We start from the raw sequence: 23,350 nt of genomic DNA, 5'->3' as shown, positions 1-23,350 counted from the left end.
AGCTAATCGAGTTTTACTGTGCTCGAATCGTACAATGTAAGTACAATGCGGGAATTGGCGCCCTCTAGTTAAACACATGTGCACTACAGGTGTCAGAAGTGTTCCGCGAGCATCACTATCCCTCTACCCTCTCTGTCCAGTTTTTATTTATTTATTTATTACTGTTCCCGCTCGTTGCGCCCCTTAATGGTCGCAGGCTGTCTGTCGGTCGCGTGACATGTACTGCCTGTCCACCTACGTGCACACGCATGGGGCGTGATCGATCGTTCATTGCGTGTCGCGCTTCCTTGCACTTGCTTCGGTCGGCTGCAGCCGCGACGGTCGGTCTGGAAAGGCGAGCCGCCCTCGCACAGTGTCTTGTCTCCTCTGCCGCCTGATTGCGTGTCTGTGCGCAACTCTCGTGCTCGGCGCGGGCGCCTTCGAGGAGGAGGCCTCTCCTGTCACGGTTCCGTGCGTGTGTGCGTGTGTGCCTGTATATAGGGCTCCATTGCCCTCGAGTGCTGCGCGGCTCTGCATGCGGTTCCACTTGGGGAGAACCAGTGGACGACTGTGAAAAACGCTGTGTTATCGGGAAGAAGGGCAAAACCGACCGCGACGTTTCGCTGTGAGCAACTTGTGTCCACGTAGACGTATAATAATAGGTGCGCACGTGAAATACATACTGTCGAGCGCCTTTCACGCGAGCCTTCGCGCGTACGTTGCTCGCACCTTTGGAGGATGTTGACGGATTTTGTAGACCGCGTGGAAGGAGGGACACGATAGCTTCACGCATGCCGCAACTGTGGCAAGTGGGGGGAGGGGTGTTGTTTGAAAGGCGGCGACATCCGTGTTGTAATGCTCCCTACATTGCGCGTGTGTCCATGGCGTGATTCCCTCTATTTTTTTTTTCTCCGTCTGCTTGTTCTCTATGCTGGGGTTTAGTCCAGCACCCAGAAACAAAGTATTTTCTATGTGGCTGCGCCGGAATACCTGATATCGCGCTCTATGATAGCTTGCGCAATGTTTTGTAAATAAGCCCCGACTAAACTCGCCATGACAGAAGGAATCCGTTATGGGAGGTCGCCGTTCCCTCCGGCAGACAGGTGTACATTATACCGGCTCACCGCTCCACCCACCCACCAAACGAGGTCCCGGAGTGCGCGAAACTTAGCACCGAGAAAACTATCTCGAGCTGAGCGCCATTAGCAACGTAATGATGTGCCTCGTGCCAGTCTAGAGTGTGCCTCTTGTGGGTGGAATCCTTTGGCGAAAACAGCAGAGGCCCACTTACGCGACAATGGAGGACCGCTAAATGAAGAGATCTTAGCTGACTTCGTGTCGCGGAGCTGAGAAAAACAGACCTAGACACACCTTCTTATGTGTCGGAAGCTTAAAGGCCGGATTGCCAACCGTTCCGAATTTAGCGGGACAATCCTCACTTTTGAGTAAATGTCCCGAGTCTCGACTTGACCCAGCCGGTACGGCCAAGTGTCCCTAGTTTACCCCCCCCCCCCCCTTTTTTTTTTCTACCGAATAAACAGTAAACGAGAACACATTTTTATGATGCCTGACAGCTCGGTTGCACATTCTTCTCTTTTGTCTTCAGTTACGTTGTCGTCCACATAAAGGCGGTTTTGTTTTTCTCGCGATTCTAGTTCTGTTGTAGGCTGTTCACCAGCCTCTATCAGCATTGGTAGCCGTGTTAGCCAAGCAACTATCGCACCTTTCTTGTTGTAAATCGCTACCATGGTAGGGATAAATGAAATTTATGGAACATGGTTACACGTACAGAACCAGCGGCTCCTGGGTCGGTCGCCAGATTCCCTCGTTCCCGACTTCGCTTACTTGAACGTTGGCAACTGCGCGTCGTCACACAAATATTAGTATTGGTCTAACACTATGCGCAGCCTCTTCGGTCCGCTTCAGAGTTCCATAGAAACTCGGTACGATAGTTTTTCTTTCTTTTTTTTTTTTTTTTTTGCTTAGCCAGTTGTGGTCAAGCCAGTTGTCTGTTATCGCCCTTGCGGTTGCGTGTTCGAACGTTACAATTCGCTTTCGTATACTTAACGAAATTGTTTTGGTGCTCAACGACGGCTTTCTGTCGCGGACATTTTGCTTCCAACTACATCGTTTTCCTTATCGAGATTACTGTTTGATAACAGTCGCTTTAGTGCAACGGACAGACTAGCATGGCATAAATTTGTCGCACGCATGTAGCGTGCAAAGGCGCGGACGCTGCTTCAGGTATCAGTTATGCAAACACTTGCGTTCGTTAACCATTTATCTTTTCATGCGACAGTAGAAAGCAAAACCCTTTGCACTGCCGTCCGTGTACACGCAAGAGCTGTGTACGACAGATATAACCGGCGGCGTTTTTTACAAGTCCATCTACTTTAGGGAACCTAACGTGACGCTGTCTGTGGCAGCGCTCTGTTGTCTGCGAGAAGTTCTCAAAAAGAATCGGGGTAACCGAGTAGCTGATTACTATAACATGAAAATAAGGAAAACGTAGGAGAATATAGCGCATTTTAGCCGTGCCACATTTCCGTGTCGGCCGTGCATAGGCAAAATGGCAATCCTCTCTCTGCCTCAGACACAAGGCGGACTTTTTTACCGTACGCGCAGGCGCTTACAGGTGATGCGGCATGGCCAGACCTCTCTGTAATGACGCACTTTTCCCTGTTATTAAACTTGCCTTCTTTTTAGCGCCGGGCTGTTTTCGGACGAGGTCTCCCGCCAGCTTTCTGTCCAAATCTAAGTCGTTTGCGCCGCCACATACCGAGAAGTGAGGGGAAGAGACATAATAGCCTGATAAGGTTGGCCGCCACTGCCGTAACTCGATCACCAGATGGTAAATGTGAGAAGCATGGTCCGTGTTGCATGATTTTAGAGAACGACAGTTGAAATAATTGCGACCTCCCAGGCAGGCACAGTTCAGCGTCAAGCAACGTTTCATACCCTCTTCCATTTATGGACTATCATTATTCAACTCTGTACTATGCAAGTGTCAATATCGTGCCCCGGCCGGGCTCGTGTTAGGTAATATATACAGCATAGTTATCGTTCATTCATTCGTTGTTGTTCATTCACGTTCATTTCAGTTATGCAACTCGGTTATAGTGTACTACTACATGGTTGCTTGTTTATAGTGTAAATTTCGGTGTTACAGAAGCGCTTGCATTCTTCATGTTGTGGTACGTGATGGTACCGGAGCACTTCCTCGCTGTTCTGCCGTGCACGACGAAACAAGTTCGGCATCCACAAACTATTCGAAACTGTTCGAATTTTTTATCGGATTCGGTTACAGATAGCAGTATTCGCACGTTTATTAGTTCTTCTACCCCCAAGCACACATAATAAAGAGAGAGAGAGAAACCGCCCTGGGTTGCATTCGATTTTTTTTTTCCCGCAAATTTTTTGTTTAGCTGAAACGTGGCGGTATGTACATCTCTGCGGTTCAAGCATTCCGATGCCTCTCCCTCCTCCTACTCCTGCGGCGGTCATTCCTCGAAGCATTCGACCTTTTTCATTACTTTTCTCCAGGGCGGGTGAGGCGCCACGCATGTTCGAGAGCAGCAGAACGGCAAGAGTGAAAACTAGCTGCTGCTCGGCAAACTGGTTTTTCTCTTGTCGGAAGGAAAAGGAAACATTCGTGCTGCGGTGCGTCGTTCTCTCATCCTTGGCACCCGCTCTCCTGGCCTCGGGCGCGCGGCGGTGGTTCCCCGCGCGTCACTACGTCTGTCTGTCTGGCGCGCTGTTTTTACCGCCGCTCTCCTGGGGGCACGCGAGGTGCGCGTCCGCCCAGCGCCTAACTGGTCGAGGAAGTGCTGCTGTGCCAGTCAGCCAGTGTTTCCTCTGCAGTCGCCGCCGCTAGCATTTTCGTACGCTCCCTAACGTCGTCGCTGCGAACTACGGAAGAAGAGAGGGCGCAGATAGTAATCTGGTTGAAATAAATGTGCTGCGCTAATGTGGCAGACATGTGCGGAAGTTGTGCTGTGCGTCATACGTTGCGTGAAAACAAAATCGCCGTGTACTTTTGCCGACCGATGAATTGCAGCGAATTCTTACATACTGGACTTAATCTGTGGTCTCCTGGCGTATTTTTACAGGCCCTTAAGTTTTATAAGGGTATCACACGGCGCACCTTTGATCGCAATCGAGCCCCATCGGTATCAAATTTCTCAGTCGCGATTGGTTTCTTCGCGTAAGCTGCGCCAGGGAGCCAATCGCGGTCGGGTATTTCGATCCGGATCAGGCTTGATCGCGATCGAAAGTGGTCGTGTGACAACAGACGATCGTGTATGTCTGTTGCAAGCATAAAGCATAGTTAAAAAAATTAGCGGCAAGTGAAGACCCAGTGTGAGGAGCACAGTTCATTGACTGTACATTAGCTTAAGTTAAATTACAGCTTCATATGTTAACTTAGGTTGCCTTTATTGCCTTAATTTCCTGCTCATTTGTGCTTGCAAAACTTCTCCTGCAGTCGTCCAAACTCTCCAGTTCTTGTTTACCTAAATAATTAGTGCAAGATATCCTAGTGGCGAAAAAATTTGCGAAATGCTAGAGCTGTTGGAAGCAGCATTGAAAAGCAGTGCTTCAGCTTGTTAATCGCATGAACTGGCCATTCACAAACTGCGAGGTCCCTACTTATATTATTAGCTCTTGCTACTTTTGCAACATGAGATGTTGCACCATGCTGTGAGAAGAGTACATATTTATCAAACCGTCATACGTAGCCAAGCTTGGAAACGCTTGACTTGTGTAATAAATGACCCTGAATTATAATATTGCAATATATCTTGAAGGAAAAATGAGTCCAAGCATCTTGTACAAGCGATGTTATTACTAGGGTACAGCATTTTCGGTTTAAAAGGGGGGGGGGAAACAAAAGTCTGCCAAATTCATTTTGCTGAATTCGGTTTTAAGTGATAAAGGTAGGTTATTTCAACAACTGGGTGCATGAGTAACAGAGTGGCTCGAACGTTCCCAATCTTTCTCGTGGACACGTTGGAATGCCAGTGGATGGGTCATCTGTCTCCGTCATGGAACTTCCTTGCCACCAGCATCTAAGATGAAATTTGTTAGAGAAAAGTCAACCTCGATTTTTACAATCTCAGAAAAAGCTGGAATCGGAGGACATGCTTGTGTGCGATGCCTATTCCTTGCTTGCGATACAGTGTCATAAGGAACGTTTCGGGTATCATGGGGGACACCGCTGCACTGACATAATTCTAGTTTAATGGCCACATCAATGACCCAAATGTGAAGTCTGAAATGCCCCATATTTCTTGATCTATGAGAGCATCTTTACTGTTAGTAACTTGATGTTAGTGGCACTAACGCGATTCAAGCCGTGAAGCAAGAGCTGTGTGAATATCGGCAGTATGCTGTCCTCGAAAATGTGGTACTGGTTGTCTCCTGGCGATCACATTTGATTGATTGACCAATTTGATTGATTGACTGTGGCACTTCACCTCCTTAGCGTGCCTGTTTCAAGTGTAAACATTGAAAGTGGATTCCCTAAATTTAGGATGTTAAACAGAAAAGCAAGGGTGCATAGCAATGAAGAAAACCTGGGCAAATGCATTTGTATGTATTGTAATCAGATCGTGACTTGATTGGAAGTGAAATGTACAGTTGCTGTGTGGACTCAATATCTCACTCACTTGTACTTGCGTGTGCGTGTTTCTTTCTTCCTGTTCCAGTTTGACGTAAAATGACTAGCATAAAGATGGCATCTTCATTCATCATTTTATTTTAACAGCAATGCTAAAAACAGAAAACATAAATGTTTAGCTGTATAGATATTCGCCGGCAAAAAATGAAAATATGCATTCAAAATAAAAACCAAAAATGCTGAACCATAATTATAACCATTGTTGAGGTGTGTAGCATGCATCTTGTAGGATGAGGGCAAGAATCAAGAGTAACATGAGTTTCCAATTTTTCTTCATGCAGGGGCCTGATTCGGATCACTAAGACGGGCTTATACTTCAAATCATGCCTCAAAGCCAATCGGACGGTGCCTATGGTGTTTCAGTCCGTGGTCAACAAGAACATGGACAAGGTGTGTTTCATCATGGAGCACAACCGATGGACATTCAAACAGGTGAATGTGACTGTTATGTTTATTCATCACCATGCTTCACATTGGACACACGATAGCTGTGGTGTGACAATGAAAATGTTGTCTCATGGTGTTGTACATTTGATCTTGCTCAGGTGTGCTTTGCACTCGCATCTGCTGATCAGTTTCACACAAGTAGTTGAGAAGTATTGCAGAGTATGTGGAAAGTAAAAAGTCTCATGTAAATGTTGGGCTAATGAAATTTGCTTTAAAAAAAGGAAAAAAAATTCACAAGGAGTTCAGAAGGTGGTCATGAGCATCATCACCACCCCTTTACTGTATCCATAATGGTTTCCATGTTGAAAGAACTTAATTGTGCTACATACTTTGAAGATAATGAAAACAAGGGGCACAAGTGAGCATCTTGTCATGGAATAATGATGAGAGCTGAATACTGCCAATCCTATCCTCCAATCAAGAAATGATAATATACAGCATATAAAGGCAGCCTACTGAAAAGCAGCATCAGACAAAATGGTTTTGTTTTCTCCTTTACTTACCATGTGGTGGTATGGAGAACAAAATCAAGTAGGAGGTAAACTTGTTACTGTAAGAATTGGGTAATATATATCCATTCAATTTATGAAGGGCCTGATAGTAAAAGGGAGACACAATGTCATCATTGTAGTTGTATACATATTAGTACTTTTTTTTTTCTTTCTTAGACCACAATGTTTGTAAAATGGCCACAGAAGTACACACCAAGATTCTTTGCAGGCGAGTTCTTAAGCCTAGCAAAATATACAGTTCAGTGGTCCTTAGGAGCTTGAATTATTTGGTGCTTGAATAATCTCAAGTTGAGTATGATATGGTTGAAAACATAATTATGAGCTTTTACATGAATAAACACTGATGCCTGGTTGCATTTGAAATGTGTGTGCAGCTTCACTTCACATGTGAGACTGCTGTGCCATATGTTGCAGTGCTCATCAGTGTAAACAGTAGCTTGTAATATGTAATGTAATCTTTTCAGTATTCATGCCTTGTGAATATTCACTGGTTGGCTGGTTTTTTGCATGTTGCTCTTCTCCTTAGGAAGCCAAACAGTGAAATAATAAAATGTTTTTCTTTAGTTGAGCAGCTTCACAATGCAACAAAAATGCAACCAATATTTTGGAGTTATCAGACTGCACTAATTTTCTAGTGTAGATGTTGCACTCTGACAGAAAAATTATTTGGTAGTTCTTCACCACAGGAATTTGACTGCAATTTTCTCTGAAACTTTTCAAGAGCATTGAATGACTCTTATTGCTCATTCACAGGTGGATGACTTCACGAACAGGGTGGCCAACTGCTTTCTGCAGCAGGGACTGAGGCCTGGTGATGAAGTAGCCGTGTTTATGGACTCTCGGCCAGAGTTTGTCATGCTTTGGCTGGGAATGTCCAAAGTGGGCATTGTGGCTGCTCTGGTCAACACTAACCTCAAGTCTGATCCGCTTCTGCACTCCCTCACCTGCATCAGTGCCAAGGCCATTGTCTTCGGCAAGGAACAGGCCAATGGTGCGAATGAGCTTTTTACCATGCCTCCAGTCTAGTGGAAGATGTTGGAGCAGCTTTGCAGTTAGACAGGCACTCGATGACCACTGGTTCTTATTTAGCTGCTTGTATTGTTTTACATCCTATAAATTCAACCTTTTTACCATAGTTCATGAGCAATATGGTATGTAGCCAGAGAAATGCATGAGGCATCATTATCAGCCCAAAGTTTATTCTAGTACAGAGGCCTGTCCTAAAGATCTCAAATAACTAGAGGTGTGTGAACATTCGAAACTTTCGAATAACAAATCGTACAGTGTCCTGTTCCCTTTGGTCTTCGAACAGTCACTATTAATAAATGTTTATATCTTTTTGAATACTTCTAGAATTTTTCAAAACATCAACTGGGCCCAAGTAAACATAAAAAATTAAATTAAATTATGGGGTTTTACGTGCCAAAACCACTTTCTGATTATGAGGCACGCCGTAGTGGAGGACTCCGGAAATTTTGACCACCTGGGGTTCTTTAACGTGCACCTAAATCTAAGTACACGGGTGTTTTCGCATTTCGCCCCCATCGAAATGCGGCCGCCGTGGCCGGGATTCGATCCCGCGACCTCGTGCTCAGCAGCCCAACACCATAGCCACTGAGCAACCACGGCGGGTCCGAAGTAAACATTAAATTGGAACAAAAGTATGGTAAATTTTCACCCCCACGGGCATAGTATAGACATAAAACATCAGAACTTGCGTAGTGGAGCAGGCTATTTCACAGGCTGTACAGTGATCATTGACACTCTCTAAAGAGCCTTTTGCATGCGAAGAATCTACTTTTTTTGCTCCTAATGCTCTGTTTGTGCTGTTAATAAACAATGCTGTGTGACATACTATGTAGTGAGAGATACTTGCTAACTTTAAGAATATTAAGATGTGAACATAATTTTATATTAATTTATTAATGGCATGTCATTATTAGAAAAGTATTCAATATTTTATTTGATTTGCTTCTGGCACTATTCAGTTTGCATTTGATTCAGACTCAAAAATCACTATTCGCACACCCCTTGTCCTGTGTCACCTAAATGTGCTCCATATCCACAAGTTTCCAAGTCTCCTCTCTCTCTGATTCTCTTGTCACCTTCAACTGCGTCACTCTAACAGACCATTCATTTCATGGCCTGCCCAGCTCCACTTCTTTTCAATCTCAACTAGAACATCATATACACATGTTTGATCTATAATTATCTCAATGTTATGCATATTATCTTTGCACTGCACAGTTCTTTAAAGTTTCTCTAATGGTGTCCCTGTTCTTAGCGCTTGCAGAATATAGTGATTGTATGCTTCGCAACATTGTAAGAATACAAAATCATAATTTGCATTAAAGCCAGCATTCACTGTGATCAAAATAGTACGTATCATAGCTGCATAAGAGACAAGTTTGAGTGACACATTCTGCTGTCTGAAATGGCTGGTGAAGTGTGCTTGCTGTTACTGTGGCTCCACCTTTCTGTGAACCTAAATTCACAGAAGGGTGGAAACAGCATTCTGGTCTATATATTTGAAGCCAGGTAGAACATTGTGTGGACAAGGAAAAATAGATTGACTTGTGTAATATCTCAGGCATGTTTGTGCTGTTTCTGTGGACATTGTGTATGCCCTAGCAAACAGGAGTATTTTTCAGTATGCCCATTACATACAATTAATAATTGTATTTCAAGTTCTTCACAGTCACTGTCTTCTTGCCGGAAGTGTGCACATTTGTCACCTTGTACCCTCATTTTTAGAGTGTATATCTTCAAAAGTAATGGAGATGCCCTGTTTCTAGCTTCCATTGCAGTACTATAAAATCATGCGAGTGGTAACTTGCGACTGTATTGGCTAGAATTTGAACACTCATTTTTTTCTTCAATTCTAGAACCCTTGAATTAGTGTAGGGTGCATTGGCTTTTCTTCATAGTAAGCAACATGCCTTTTTACCCAAGTGTGGTTTTCAGAAGACTGCTTAGTGACTGTCTTTAGGCATTCTTTAGAATTGCAGAGTGCTGAATTTCAGCCTAATGGGGCAATATGCGTCTATGACTCTGAAACTGTATTCACATGATGGAGTGAATCACAATTTGAGTTTGCGGATTGCATATAACGCTATTATACATCACCCATTCATGCTGCGCTCACTCGATCCTCGTGAAGTGATTCACGATAAGGGCGAAAGAAGCATCACTTTTAGGATTTTTGGTGAGATACCAAAGTACCAAGCTACCCTGTGCAATCTATTCGACACTGCTCATTGCATTGAAACATGTTAAATAAATGCTTAGCTCATACGGTTAGCTTGATCGCCACGAGTGAGCACACACTGTGTTTTGATGTGTTTGCACTGTTGGCCATGCTTTGAAAAGCGAGAGCAGGGTTAAGCAGTGTGCATTGTCTGCTTTTCTTCGCAGCACGATTGCTAGCTGTGAAGCGATCCAATGTATGTCGTATATCACGCGATTGATTTGTCCACAAGCAGGCCTGTCATGTGAATCCAGCTTAAGTGTATGCTGTGAACCTTGATGGTGACATCTTTTTGTTCTTTCTTTGTGCAGCCATGAAGGATGTGGCCCCTTCCCTTATGGAGAAGGGTGACTACCAGTACTATGTGTATGGTGCTTGTGACACCCAGCCTCTGCCAGCAGTTGATCTGGAGGAACTTATCAAAAACAGCTCATCAGTTCCTGCAGATATTGACTACAAAGGCAGCATTCATGGTAGGTTGCAAGCAGCATGTATACACAGATTATGGTTTGGCTCTGTGTGCTGGGATGGTCTAGTCAGTATAGTTTTTCCCACAATAATTTTGTAATGTATACATTTTTCCAAGTAGTAGCACTTAATTGTCTTCTGAAATCATTCAGTTATGTTATTTGTTGTCTGTAAGAATTTCTTGGTGCAGCAGCTATGCTTGGCTGTAATGTGCCAATTCAGTGTTTATAATTTGCTGATACTTGAGTGAATGCTGTATTTGTTTATAATCAGTGTGGAATGTTAATAGCCATATAAATGCCAAAAAACATTTTCCTGCAGTTTTCATACAAAGAACATGATATTAACAAATGGTTTGCAGTTAAAACTGCTTTGCAGACAGGTTCTTCTCTCTCAAGGAAAAGATGCATGTGCGTTGAATGTGTCTGGCCAATTCCAAGTAGGCAAAATACAACTTCATAAAATCTTTTACCATTACAGTAACAGTACAGCTACAATAACCACATCTAATACTACTCAGATGGCTTGAAAGGCCTAGATTGTTTGGCCAGCAATAGCAGGAAGCAACCATGAATCATTAATGAGGCTACCCAGCAATGCCAGGATTTCCACAGAACTACAGGCAGTAATGAATGCCTTAGAATGGACAACACAGTACAACATTGAAAAAGCCATCATCTTCATGGGTTCACTAAGCACAATGAAAGCACTGGCTTCCGGGAAATAAAGTAAAAAACCAAATGGTCTGCAAAATACAAAACTATGCAGTGCAACAATGCAGATTTAGAGGTAACTTCCTGCTGGATTCCCAGCCACATTTGGATTACAGTGAATAAGAGAGCAGATGGGCACTGGCTGTAGCTGCTAAAGATGAACAATTTTCTGATGCCTGATTACAATACCAATATTTCAGATGTCACATAAGAAATTCAATAATGGCTGAATGACAGAAAGAATGGGATCAGCTGAGTAAAAACAAATTGCACTTGATTAAACTTATGCTGTGGGTCTGTTCGATTCACCTGTACTTTCTGAGCTAAATTAGAGGGCGCTGCACTTCTCTATTCGTTTCATCAGTTCAACATGCATGTCGCCATTTGTTTTAACCAGTGCAGGCTTCATGCAGGACGAGTTCGCAGCATTCTCTGCCCTCGGCAGAGAGGTAGTGCAGGGTTGGTGCCAGTGGGGCTGTGCCAGTTCTGCACAAGTAAGAACTGGTTCTGAAGTGGCCAGAACTAGTTCACAAAGTGCAGGGCGACAGGAATAGACCTTTTGAGATCTGCAAAGAAATTGTGAACAGTACGTAATAGATATTCAGGCATGTGAATATGACACCAAGCATTGCTGCCAGAGGGAACTCTTCCTTCATCGCATAGCAGCAATACTCAAGCTATACAGAAGCCTTGCACATGGACATGCCCTCACATGCAAGTCCATGGGGCCGCCACATTAAAAAAAAAAAAAAAAAAGCAAAGGCTTTGTAGGGAACTATGTCTAAACTTGAAAAATGCCATTTAGGTATGGCATTGTGATGAAATGTTAATTGTGGATCGTGGGGCTAATGTTTTCATCAACATTCTTCAGTGGAGTGTCAAACATTCTTCTGTGCTTGTATGTATATTCATGAAATTCCAACAAGAGATGTGAAAGGGAAGTAATGTTGCATAACTAGTTTTTGAGGTTGTGATTGATAAGTGCAATCAATCGCATTTTAGCCTAATAACTGTTCTTGTGGTCTGTTACTTTTTTTTTTCATAATGTGAGACAACGTTGGCACATTAATTAATTAAAATAATAAATAAATATGAACATTGTGATTAGTAAACTGAGCAAAGTAAGAAAATTATTGTACTTAGGAGTACTATACAGATAGCTGGACCTGTAACCAACTAGGCTGATGGAACTAGTGAAATAGGCTGTTTGTGCAAATATCTCTAATACCTTGAGCAGACTCACCGGGCTATGGCATTCTGCTTGCTGCTGTGTGTGAGATGGCAAGTTCGGCTGTCAGTTAAAGGGACACTAAAGGCAAATACGAAGTCGACGTGGACTGTTTAAATACCATTCCAGAAACCTCGGAACACTTGTCTTGTGCCAAGAAAAGACTTCATTTACGAGAAAACTGCATCTGAAGGGTCTGAATACCTTTATCACATTTCAAATCTGCTGCCACCGAACCAGGGGAGTGGTGACGTTGCATACGCCATCGCCACCCTTTGCTGCCCTCAGTGAGTAAAACTACGCCCAACAAACAGCGGTACTGAGCAAGGACAGAGCAGCGGATTCGCCGCTGCAGCTGCTTCGATGACTGAAAGTTCACAGAAAGTTCACTGAAAGATCACATGAAAGTTGAATTCTTTGCTTCTAGCAGCTTGTGCGAGTTTTGCAAGCCAGCAAAACCAGTGCAGCACTGTGTGATAGCTACAGAAACGCGAAAGTGTGGGTGGCGCGAAGTCAAGTGAAAATTAAACCCTTCGACTGCCCTCGTTGTTGTCAGGGTTATTTCAATGAGTACTTTCTTTTTCTAAAAGTGAAATAGAACTGGACAAGTGGTATTCTATTTTGTCTTATAATACAATACAAGGATTTTTGGGGAACGAGTGGTTGAGGACTAGTGACAGAATTTAACTGAGGAGTGCTTTTGTCATTGGGCAAGTACTTGATTGTCCCGGGGGAGTCTGTATTCATGTCTTGCATTTACCTCAATTTCTCTATTATTAAGGCCCTGTTCACAATAATATTGACGCCTTGGAGATTCTCAAGCACTACTATCCCTTTAGCCTGACTTAATATTTGCCTTTAGTGTCCCTTTAAGGCTATGATGATGTTATGATTGGAGCACAATGGATAAAAACTTTGATGTACTTAAATTTAAGTGCATGGTATTAAAGGCTTGTCAAAAATAACCTGGGGCCCCCTACTGTGGTGTCTTTCATAGCTCTTGTGTTGCTTTGTGACCTTGAACCTGTAAATTTGATTTAACTTTTTAGTTTCAGCTATATGTCCCAGTAAAGCTGTCAGTTTTCTTCTGAATGACAATTCATTATGGTGTATCCATAATTGATAAATTTTCCAAATCATCTGATACCTTCACCTGCTGCAAAAGTCTCATTTCACTCATATTTTGGCATGAAAAGTTGTCAGAAATCCCAGCAGGCTGCTTTCTTGAAATAAGGCCGATTGCATCCAAGCTCATGTGCTGTGATTTCAGTCTGCGTTGACATTAAATGAGTGCTTAATTTTAGCCTAGATTTGACTTTTTTTCTGATTGTGAGGCTAGAAATTGAATGCAGTTTCAGGTAAGCTTTCTTTTTTAATGCTTTGAGCATAATTTCTCACATTCTGAAATCTGCCTGCATATGTGCTTTGTGATCACTCCGTTCACTTTTGCCAACAGCAAGGGATGAAGTTGTGTTGAAAAATTTGCACTTTGTGCATACAGAATTGATAGTTGCACCCACTTGGGTAAATGCTCTTGTAAGGTGCATTATATGTGTATCTTATTACATGCACGGGATGAAAAACTGAGCTTGTCATACTCTCTAGTCTTTTGCTTACACTACTTTTGAATTGGGAATCGCATCCTTTTGTGTATGGCAGGTGATCCACACAAGACAAGGTCGATTTGTTAAAGCTCTGTTTGCATCTCTCTTTCTATAGATAAACTGGTATACATTTACACATCTGGAACCACTGGTCTTCCCAAGGCTGCTATCATAAAGCACAGCAGGTGAGCGCATACTGCATTATTGGTTCTGCCATGACAACTTGTGTATATGTTGCTGTGTAGAGAGTGGCAAATTCAACATGGCAAGTTTTGCAAAAAAAGAAGAACTTCGCCCTCTATGTTACACCTTGGATGGCACTTGTACCAAACAGATCATACAGATGTGCTGGTATATTCAGTGATTTGTCCGTTCATTACTTTTTAAATGTGCGAGGAACATAAGATGGTTAACTAAATTCATATTTGTGTGCTCATAATTATTTTTGACGTGTGTAAAAGTGAAACTAAGACTAATCTGCTGGTGTATCAATATCACTCTGATACTGAGATACAGCAGCTGAGCAAAAGTTATGCTGAACTAAACAAGTCTTCATGCTTATGTTGTAAAGCGGCACATTTTTGTCGCACCTTGCTGTATCCAATGCTCTTGTGCAGTGTACACGTACTCGGCAAAACTTGTTCAGATTGCACAAGTCTCATGTTTTCAAAGCTGCTTCCAACCTTCTGACTTGCTGTAGCCAGTACAATTGCTTCTACTTATTTGGTAGCAGTTTATGAATCTTTAATTCTTATAGGTGCTGAACTAAGAGATTTGCCATAGGACTGCGTGACACGGAATATTAGATAACGGTTCCAGCCAGATGGTGTAATTAATGGGCTGTGCAGCATTCAATAAGGTTGCAGTGCCAGCATGTCAAGTGCACCATTCTGTTGTAAGCAGCAAGTGCATAAGTGCTCATAAGCAATGTGAGAGGGAACACCATAGTTCGCTTTTGAGCAATGATCATTCGTGACACCATTAAAACTGGACGCTTATATATGTACCAAGTAGCTCGCCCGCTGAATGTTTTGTCTCATGGGTACACTTATTTTCCATAGATATATTGAGCTGCCATGCAAATTCAGGTGCTCCCTGTCATATTGCTGTTCTCATTAGGGTATGTTGTGTGCAACCATAGTTGCCAATGGCTATCATTAGCGTTTTGTACCTAGTAGTAGGCTGTCAATAGCTGTAGACAGCAAAGTGCCAGTCAACCACAGGTCTCAAACTAATGTTGGGAACTAGGGGTGTGCAAATATCAAAGTATTTGAATACAAATCAGATATCTTTGTTATGTTGGAACATCGCAATTGGATTGTCAGTGTTAAACTAGACCAGTAAGCCATTATACTAAAGCATTGTGTATTTGGCTCATGTTAACTAGGAAAATTGAGTGATTTCCACTGGCTGTTCTTGCCAGACTATGCCTTATTATACTTCATCAGATGCCCGTAAACTCGGAGGCATTTCACTCTGTGCCAGTCGTCGCTCACCGCACATGCTGTCGCAATAAGCTCAAAATTGGGGGTGGCACTGCCGACGATTACAATACTCCCTAATGTGAAATTTGAGCGCAGCTATATACGTGTTTTCATTTTGTGATATATTGAGGCAAAGAGTTTGAGAACGACATGTATCAGAGTCGGCAATCGTCGAAAATGAGATCTGCGGGTCAAGCGTGTCGGCCTTTATACATCACTCGTCGAGGGTTCCAGTGTAATCACTGGTGCCGCGTGGTTTCCAGAAAGTACTACACAATTCGCGTCGCGCATACAATCAGATTACAAAACAGTCGCAAACCATGACAATCGAAACAAGCGCAAACGAGATCAAACCAAACAAGCGTGAGTGAGAGCTGACGCGAGCAGACGATGGTACGAAACGAGCGGTCTGGCTGAGACCAGATACGAGTACGTATCGAGCGGTCGAGCGGGTCCACATGAAACCAGTTTCCCTGCCTCTCTGCATTCACCCTTTCATCTTTCGCAGTTATGGGCTCGATCGGTCGGTTACGCCACCGGCGATGCCGACGCTCACTGCAGGAACGGGCCATTAAGAGCTGAGCTCTAAAAAGTGCACCCTCGCTGCCCGCAAACCCATGCCCCTTGCTACTGAGAGGCTGGCTTTCCTGCAAGTTTAGACGTTTAGTGGCTAAGTGTGCTTTACAAACGAAATTTCGCTAGCAGCATGATCGCAAAATTCGGCGCGAAATCGCCCCAATATTCTTGGATTAGATATAAACAAATGTTAAGAACCGTGTTTGCTCCCGCACAGCCAGCAATGTATTCGATTTGGTTCGAATGTTCGTATCCAACCGAATATTCGAACATTTTCGAATATCTATTTTTTGAATTGTATACGAATACTAAAAATATAATATTCAATAATATTCGAACTTTTCTAATATTCGCACACCCTTAGTGGGAACCTTACCACATACATAACTTGTAGCTTCTCATGGGAGGCGCTGTGGTATATCAGGGGAGAGCAATAAAAGTTTAGTGAGCCAACGTTGAAAGGGGAGAGGGGTTGAAAGTTTGAGAGGATCATGTGGACTGCTAGAAGCACCTGCACTTTAAACACTCATGCTCTAAGCCTTTCGGACCTAAAAGTGCTCATTGTTTCATTAAAAACACCCCCTCCCCCCCTGCCAGGTTTCGTTTTGGCATGAACCAATTGACAATTTCTTCTGACATGGCTACATAGATGTTGAGGCTCTCCTATGTTTGCTGCACCTTGCACCTATTGTACTTGCTCATCTCACGAGTTCAGGCTTTAATTAAGTGCTTGCATACATACATTTTGTTGTGGACGCAGGTATTTGTCAATGGTGTCTGCTTCCAAGTACATGATGCCCATCAAGGCCGATGACATCCTGTACACTGCCCTGCCACTGTACCATACGGCAGGTGGTATCCTTGCTGTGGGGCAGGCTCTCCTTTTCGGAAACACAGTCGCCATCCGATCCAAGTTTTCTGCTTCCCGCTTCTGGGATGACTGCATCAAATATGACTGCACTGTAAGAAGAGAACTACAGTCTACCTTATTTAAAGTAGTCCCTGCAGAATTATTTAACATTGATATTCAGTGTACTCAAGTTTGCACAAGATTACATTGCAACATGATCAGCTGCTGCTCTTCTAGCTGGTTGTCACAATTTTGCAACATACAGATTGTAAGCTCTTAAATAAACTGTGGTAGGATGCTTAAGCAAGAGAAGATTGGATTTATGCGTATATAATTGGTAGTGTTACAGCAACAACACATTCATGTGTAACTATCTTTCATTTTGAGAATGAAGCTCTACAGAGGGAGTTTCCAATGCAGGTGAACACCCCATGGAAACTACGCTCACTTCATCCATTCTGGCCCACAAATTCTTAACTGCACTTCTCAAATAAAAGCCACTTTAGAAGTTTCCATACAGTGTGAAATGTTCCACTTTACAATAGAGAAGATGTTCAATGAGAAAAAGAAAAAATATCAATGCATTTTTAACAGTTCAAGCATGTTCTCAGTTTTTCGTAGACACACATTACACAATGATGCATCAGATCGGGTGAAAATGTCTATGGATGTTCCTGATAAACAACTCTAGGTGCTGTGCATGCATTTTTCAATGTAAGAAAAAAAAAAGTCATAAGCACTAAAACACTGCAAGCAAAAGCAGCGTGGCTTTCAGTCACAATTTAAAAGTACACAGGAAAAAACAAAAACATTTTTGGCATAACTGTTAGATTACACCATGCACATACCGAATTGGATGGCTGACAAATTGCCCAAGTTTGTTTTAGCCTTTACTCTGAACAGATTAAGAACATGGTTCCACTTTTCTAAACTGGCTACAGTGTTTCCTGCCTTGCAGTGCCTTGTTGATCTGCAAATATTTTGGTTGATTTGCTGAGATTCAGTCAAAAGGGTTTTTCAATATTAAGGTTTGACATGACTGCTGTACAGATAATTTTATTTCATTTTTATGTGGAACTGTATGTGCCCAATAAAGCCTTTTGGTCTTTTTTTGTCTCGTCTTGGCATGGCTCTTATGTTGTAGAACTGAAATAAATCTTTTGCCTTGTTGCTTCAGGTGACACAGTACATTGGTGAGATCTGCCGGTACCTACTGGCTCAGCCGGTGCGTCCACAGGAAAGGCAACACAAGATTCGCATGATGTTTGGAAATGGCCTGCGGCCCCAAATTTGGAGCCAGTTTCAAGAACGCTTCGCCATCAGGGACATTCGTGAGCTCTATGGATCCACAGAGGGAAACGCGCACGTCTGTGAGTATTAAGCAACAGCAATATTGTGCTGATAAATAATGGGGTGATAGACAAACATTATTTTAAAAGCCATTTGCTGCTTTTTACTGCAATTTTGCTAGAAAACATTTGAGATTTTGCCGATAACTATTACAGGCATACCAATGGTGCAGTTCCAGAATAAAAAAAATAAATATTGAATTGAAAGCTGAATGTATACTTATGTTTTTCATTTCTAAATAGTAGAAAATAGTATGGGAAAAATATTTTTAAAACTTATGGTTTGTGTCCTTTATGCCCTTTCCAGACGAATTCAGGTTGGAAGCTCCTCAGTAAAATTGAAGGGCCACTACAATTTGTGTGATCATCACCATCAAAATGATTAAGGAAACAGAAATAATGGAAGAAAGGAACATTCCCATGACTATTCTGTTTCAGTCACTTGTTTGTGAATGCCTTGTCAGTCACTGTCTAGGATGGTAATGCAAAAGCAGGCATCCTTTTTCATGCCCTAGGTTCCTAAGGAAGTGTTTTCATCTTTCTAAGTTAGGACAGTAATAGTTGGCATAGTCAAACAATGGAGAATAAGATCACAAGATCATATTTCAAAGGTTTCTTCATTATGCAAAGCCAGCATGTACCTCACTAAGTGAAGCAAAACGTACTTGCTCTTAGTGAATGCTAAATTTTCCGACCTGACTTGGACATGAGTTATATATTTTTCTCTTCAATTTCTAGCCTCTTCTACCTATTAGTTTACCCATACTTCTGCCGTAGTTCTTTTCAAATCCTTTGCAGCTTTAATGTGAAACAAGGTGGCAGTGTGGCACCGATTTAGTGGCTTGTGCATGTTTTAGCAATGCTTTTCAGGAGACAGTGACAATCAGCCAATTGTGAGCAAGCGAAATCCTTCCAGAAAAAATGTGCATTTACAGCATCAATACTAGGGTATTTTGGGAGGCAGCACAAACAGTTGTTTCAATTCTCATAGCTATGTATGTGACCTCACAACAGTAATGTCTCTCATTCCAATAATTAAAGCAGACAACATTGTTGCACAATTGTGGAAGCTGCCTCACTGTAAAGCACTGCAGAATGATCTGCTAACCTCTTGTTTAATGTGCAGTGAACATCGACAACAAGGTGGGGTCCGTTGGTTTTGTGTCTCGGATTGCTAGCAATGTCCATCCTGTCAAGCTAATTCGAGTAGACGAAGCCACTGGTGAGCCACTCAGGGACAAGAACGGGCTCTGCATCCCATGCGAACCTGGTGAGAAATGGATCCTTGTGATTTTCATTTCCTTCAAAACTTGCCGGAATAGTGAGAGGACCTTTTAATGCTGCTGTGTAAACCAGATGTGCTGTGTAAGCATGAAGAAAGTACTTGGCTTGCACGTACTATCCTATTACCTTGATGGCTAAAAAGAATGATTCAAAAGGTGGCTCAAAGAATGCTCCCCTACCCTTCCCTTATGTATGCTATCTTGGATCCACTCTTGACGTACAGTGTATGTTTACAATGAGTTACTGAAGTGCTTAAAGGGGCTCTGAATCACTTTTTGTAGAAGTGGAGAAAGGCATTTGAAGTGAAAATAGGCTATGTCAGAAATACTTTGCTGCAAAAAGTACTTAAATGCGTTCGGCAAAAGCGGAGTTATTGGCAATCAAGAACGGCATCCGCTGTGCTCCCGTTCCTTCTTCAGTGCCTTGCGCTGTGAAGGCTACAGCGCAGTGAGGCGTGTCCACAACGCTCCGCCTTCTAAATGTCACCATGGTTCGCAGTTCAGAATTTAATTTGGATGTTAACGTAGATGCCAGTTCTTCCGCCACTGGTCCCTATGACGTGCTAAACATAAGCCAAACGCGGTTGTCCTCAGCGAGCCGCAGTGCGCTTAGCCAGTGGACTTGTGGCAGCACCTTGCAGCGGCCGCGGTGTCTACGCCATGTAGCCGACTGCAACTTGATATCGGCTATTAGCCAATAGCAGCTGTCTAAGGGAATGACGAAATAGTGCGTCCGATGACGAAATAGTGCATTTAGAAGAGAGTGAGGACAGGGCCTTCTGTTGAAAGGAGAGCGTTCGAGAAAAAGGTGACTGCGTGGTCTGCTTTGCAAGCTCCACACACCATGTACGACAGCAAAACTTGGCTGAGATGTTCACAGCAGCGTATGCTACCTGCGAGCTATGTTGTTTCACCAAGTCTGAGGGGTGGTTCAGGGCCCCTTTAAATAGTTCGTTCATGCTTGACTGACACTGCAGCTACTTGCAGTGAGCCATTACTGTGGAGCTGTGGCCATAATGTTGTATGCACGCTAAGAATTCCTATGCTGATTTTGCTGTGCAAGGCACATGATTACCTCGCATGGAGAGGGAGCCTGAGTGCATACATTCAAGCACTGGTGGAAGATGAGCTTCCCTGTTAGTCGTGCTTCCCTGATAGCTTTGTGGCATTCGTTCATTCACTCATCTGCCACTCTTAAATTTTAAACCACTTCTGTAGCATGGCACTTCCAATGAAGAAAGTTCATTGTGCTTCTTATCGTGTGTGCGCGTGCATGCGTGTGCGCGTGCATGCGTGTGCGCGTGCATGCGTGTGCGCGTGCGTGCGTGTGCGCGTGCGTGCGTGCGTGGATGCGTGCATGCATGCATGCATGTAAAATATGAACAAGACAAATTTAACTAGCATGCATATATTTACATTTTCACTGTGTGAGATATCGTATGCAGTTCACTCTTTGATACGAAATACTAGGCTTCAGTTAAGTTTAGCAGTCGTGTGCTCAGCGATACGGCCTCACATCATGAATCACTGGCACACCAGATGTGTTCTAGTTCATATTTTCCTGTCGACGTCTCAAGATTTGTGTGGCTGTTATTCAGTTCAACTAAAATATTAAAATTTTTATGTTTTAAGGTAAAGGGCATGCTGAAGCAATTCTGCTAGCCATATTTGCCTGAACAATAGCCACACGAGTGTTTGTGGCAACATTTTTTTTCCGCTTGCTTCCAGCCTAATAAGGTGTCTGTGCTTGTCTCTCCCTCTCCTTTTGATTCAGATGAAGTTGGCGAACTTGTGGGACGCATTGTGCGTGATGACCACATTCACTCATTCGATGGCTATGCAAACAAGGCAGCCACCAGCAAGAAGGTCTATAAGGATGTCTTCAAGAAAGGCGACTTAGCCTTTGCATCAGGTGAGCTGGCACATGATTTGTCTTTGTCACCCGTCTGCATCGTTGCCTCATTGAAATGCAGAACAGTACTGATGTGTCCACAAATGTTGGATTTTTAGTCTTTTTAATAGTATTTTGTGGCGCAAAACATCTACAGAGTATAGGCAATTACCTAACAGATGTAAAAATTTGTTAGGGAGACTACTGAATTATAACCAGTCCTCCCGATTGTACGGACGTGGCCATAAATCAGAAAAACTGGCCAGACCCCACTGTGAAAAAAAAAAACAAGAAAAGAAGAGACCTCACGCAGCACAGTCTCATCATAATTTCCATTATGGACAAGGTAGCTAGCCAAAGTCAGATGTTTATCCAAGCCATTTTTGTGCAGGCAGTGTGGGCATAACTTCGTTTCAGATCAAGAAATGTGTTGAGGAGGGCGCATGTGGCAACGGTCTAATATTCGTTGCATAATGGCGGGTTTTCTTAGGTCAGCTTTGCCGCAGTACAGCAATGTTCATGCAGTGAAGCACATGTAAAATATTTAGGTGAAGTGTAGTTCTTTCAGGCACCAATCTGTTCTGTTGATTGAAAACTTACTGAAAATAAATTAAGAATTTTCACTTCTTTCATGAATTTTGTCAAGTTTGCAGAGTGTGAACTCCATGCAAGAACTCACTACAGGATCATCAGATACTAGAACATAAACTATTTCATGTCTAGCAGATTTGTAAAGCACCTATCCAGCCACTTGAAAATTTTTCCTGGTGCAACGCACTGTAAAAGAACAATGAAAAAAGTTAATCCGCTGCATACGACATACCCACACTGAGCAGAAATACCCAACCATCTACTTTCCCACTCATTTTAGTAAAATATTTTGCACACATTATTCAAAATCGCAGCACAATTGCAATTGGAAATGTTACAAAATGCATTCAACACATTTTATTTGTTGTTACTTTCGTCAATGCTTTTGCTGTCGATGCACAATCTTGGCATACACGATTATGTACATAGTGCCTGAAAGGGATACCAGAAGCAGAAAGGAGCCACTGTCATTGGATATAGTATTAGAACATTATAAAAAAAAAGCAGTGTGGGAAGTTTGTTTCTAACTTATTGTTTGCTAATGTATGTGTTTCACCTTTCAGGAGACCTGCTTGTCATGGACGAGTTTGGCTACTTGTTCTTCAAGGACAGAACAGGTGACACCTTCCGCTGGAAGGGAGAAAATGTGTCCACATCGGAGGTGGAAGGAGTTGTTGCGAGGATAGCAGGCCTTACAGACTGTGCTATCTATGGAGTTGAGATTCCAGGTCAGCTTGGATGCCACATTTTTTTTTTTTTTAGATGTGGGGGGAGAGGAAACAGGCATTTGTGATGTGGCAGTGGGGTGAAATGGCAAACACTGGGTGGGAACATCACAGTTCTGCTCTAGTTTGATTCAACTGGATAACTTTGCCGTTTGCCATGTTTTGCAATGATGCTGTGACTACAATGACTGATTGTGTAGTTGAAGTTTTTAGCAGACTGAATGGGAGCAAACAAGGCTGGGAAGGTGCACTTATTTGAGGGACAGATTTCCTGGTGTTTTCATTTTGTACAGTGCAGTCCAATCTTAGAGAGAATTAGTAGTCGAGCCAACGTAATTTATATATATTGTCAACTTCATTAGGAGTAATTGCTTGGTGATGCGTTATGTAGAGACATATTGATGGGAAAATATTTCTCCAGGGCTTTTATCAAAACTGAGCTGCAGTAAGGGCTGGAATAATTAAAGTGTTTCCTTTGAGAGTGGACTGTACTGTACATCCATATGTAATAAAAATACATTGATCCAAGAACACCAGTAACAACTGTTGCCACAATGGGGCTAACCTGGGCAATCTGTTGATGTTTCTTGCACCAAAGCATAGAAGTGAGGTGGCAGAGGCTATCGTCACTGTAAGCATGATGAAATCGGTTGAATTCTACCTAGCTTTTTGTCATTGGGTTGCATGCTACTCTGCCATTATCACCAGCACAATCCTCTGGTGGCG

General features: G+C 42.8%; 1 protein-coding gene across 2 annotated transcripts in view; it reads left to right on the top strand.

Moving 5' to 3' along the window:
* Fatp1 (Fatty acid transport protein 1) overlaps positions 1–23,350 on the top strand; it is a 115,243-nt gene that overhangs the window by 83,490 nt on the left and 8,403 nt on the right. For both annotated transcript variants that reach the window (XM_050195812.3, XM_055063380.2), the window contains exons 2-10: positions 5,938–6,088; positions 7,369–7,606; positions 10,174–10,335; positions 13,991–14,060; positions 16,696–16,897; positions 17,963–18,155; positions 19,261–19,404; positions 21,192–21,329; positions 22,463–22,627. In XM_050195812.3, coding sequence (XP_050051769.1) covers positions 5,938–6,088; positions 7,369–7,606; positions 10,174–10,335; positions 13,991–14,060; positions 16,696–16,897; positions 17,963–18,155; positions 19,261–19,404; positions 21,192–21,329; positions 22,463–22,627 — 1,463 coding nt within the window. The remainder of the gene's footprint in view (positions 1–5,937; positions 6,089–7,368; positions 7,607–10,173; positions 10,336–13,990; positions 14,061–16,695; positions 16,898–17,962; positions 18,156–19,260; positions 19,405–21,191; positions 21,330–22,462; positions 22,628–23,350) is intronic.

This window comes from Dermacentor andersoni, chromosome 1, assembly GCF_023375885.2.
Source record: "Dermacentor andersoni chromosome 1, qqDerAnde1_hic_scaffold, whole genome shotgun sequence".
In the NCBI taxonomy this organism is placed as follows: domain Eukaryota; kingdom Metazoa; phylum Arthropoda; class Arachnida; order Ixodida; family Ixodidae; genus Dermacentor; species Dermacentor andersoni.
Note: the sequence above shows the minus strand (reverse complement) of the source record. Positions and strands in the feature narration are given on the sequence as shown.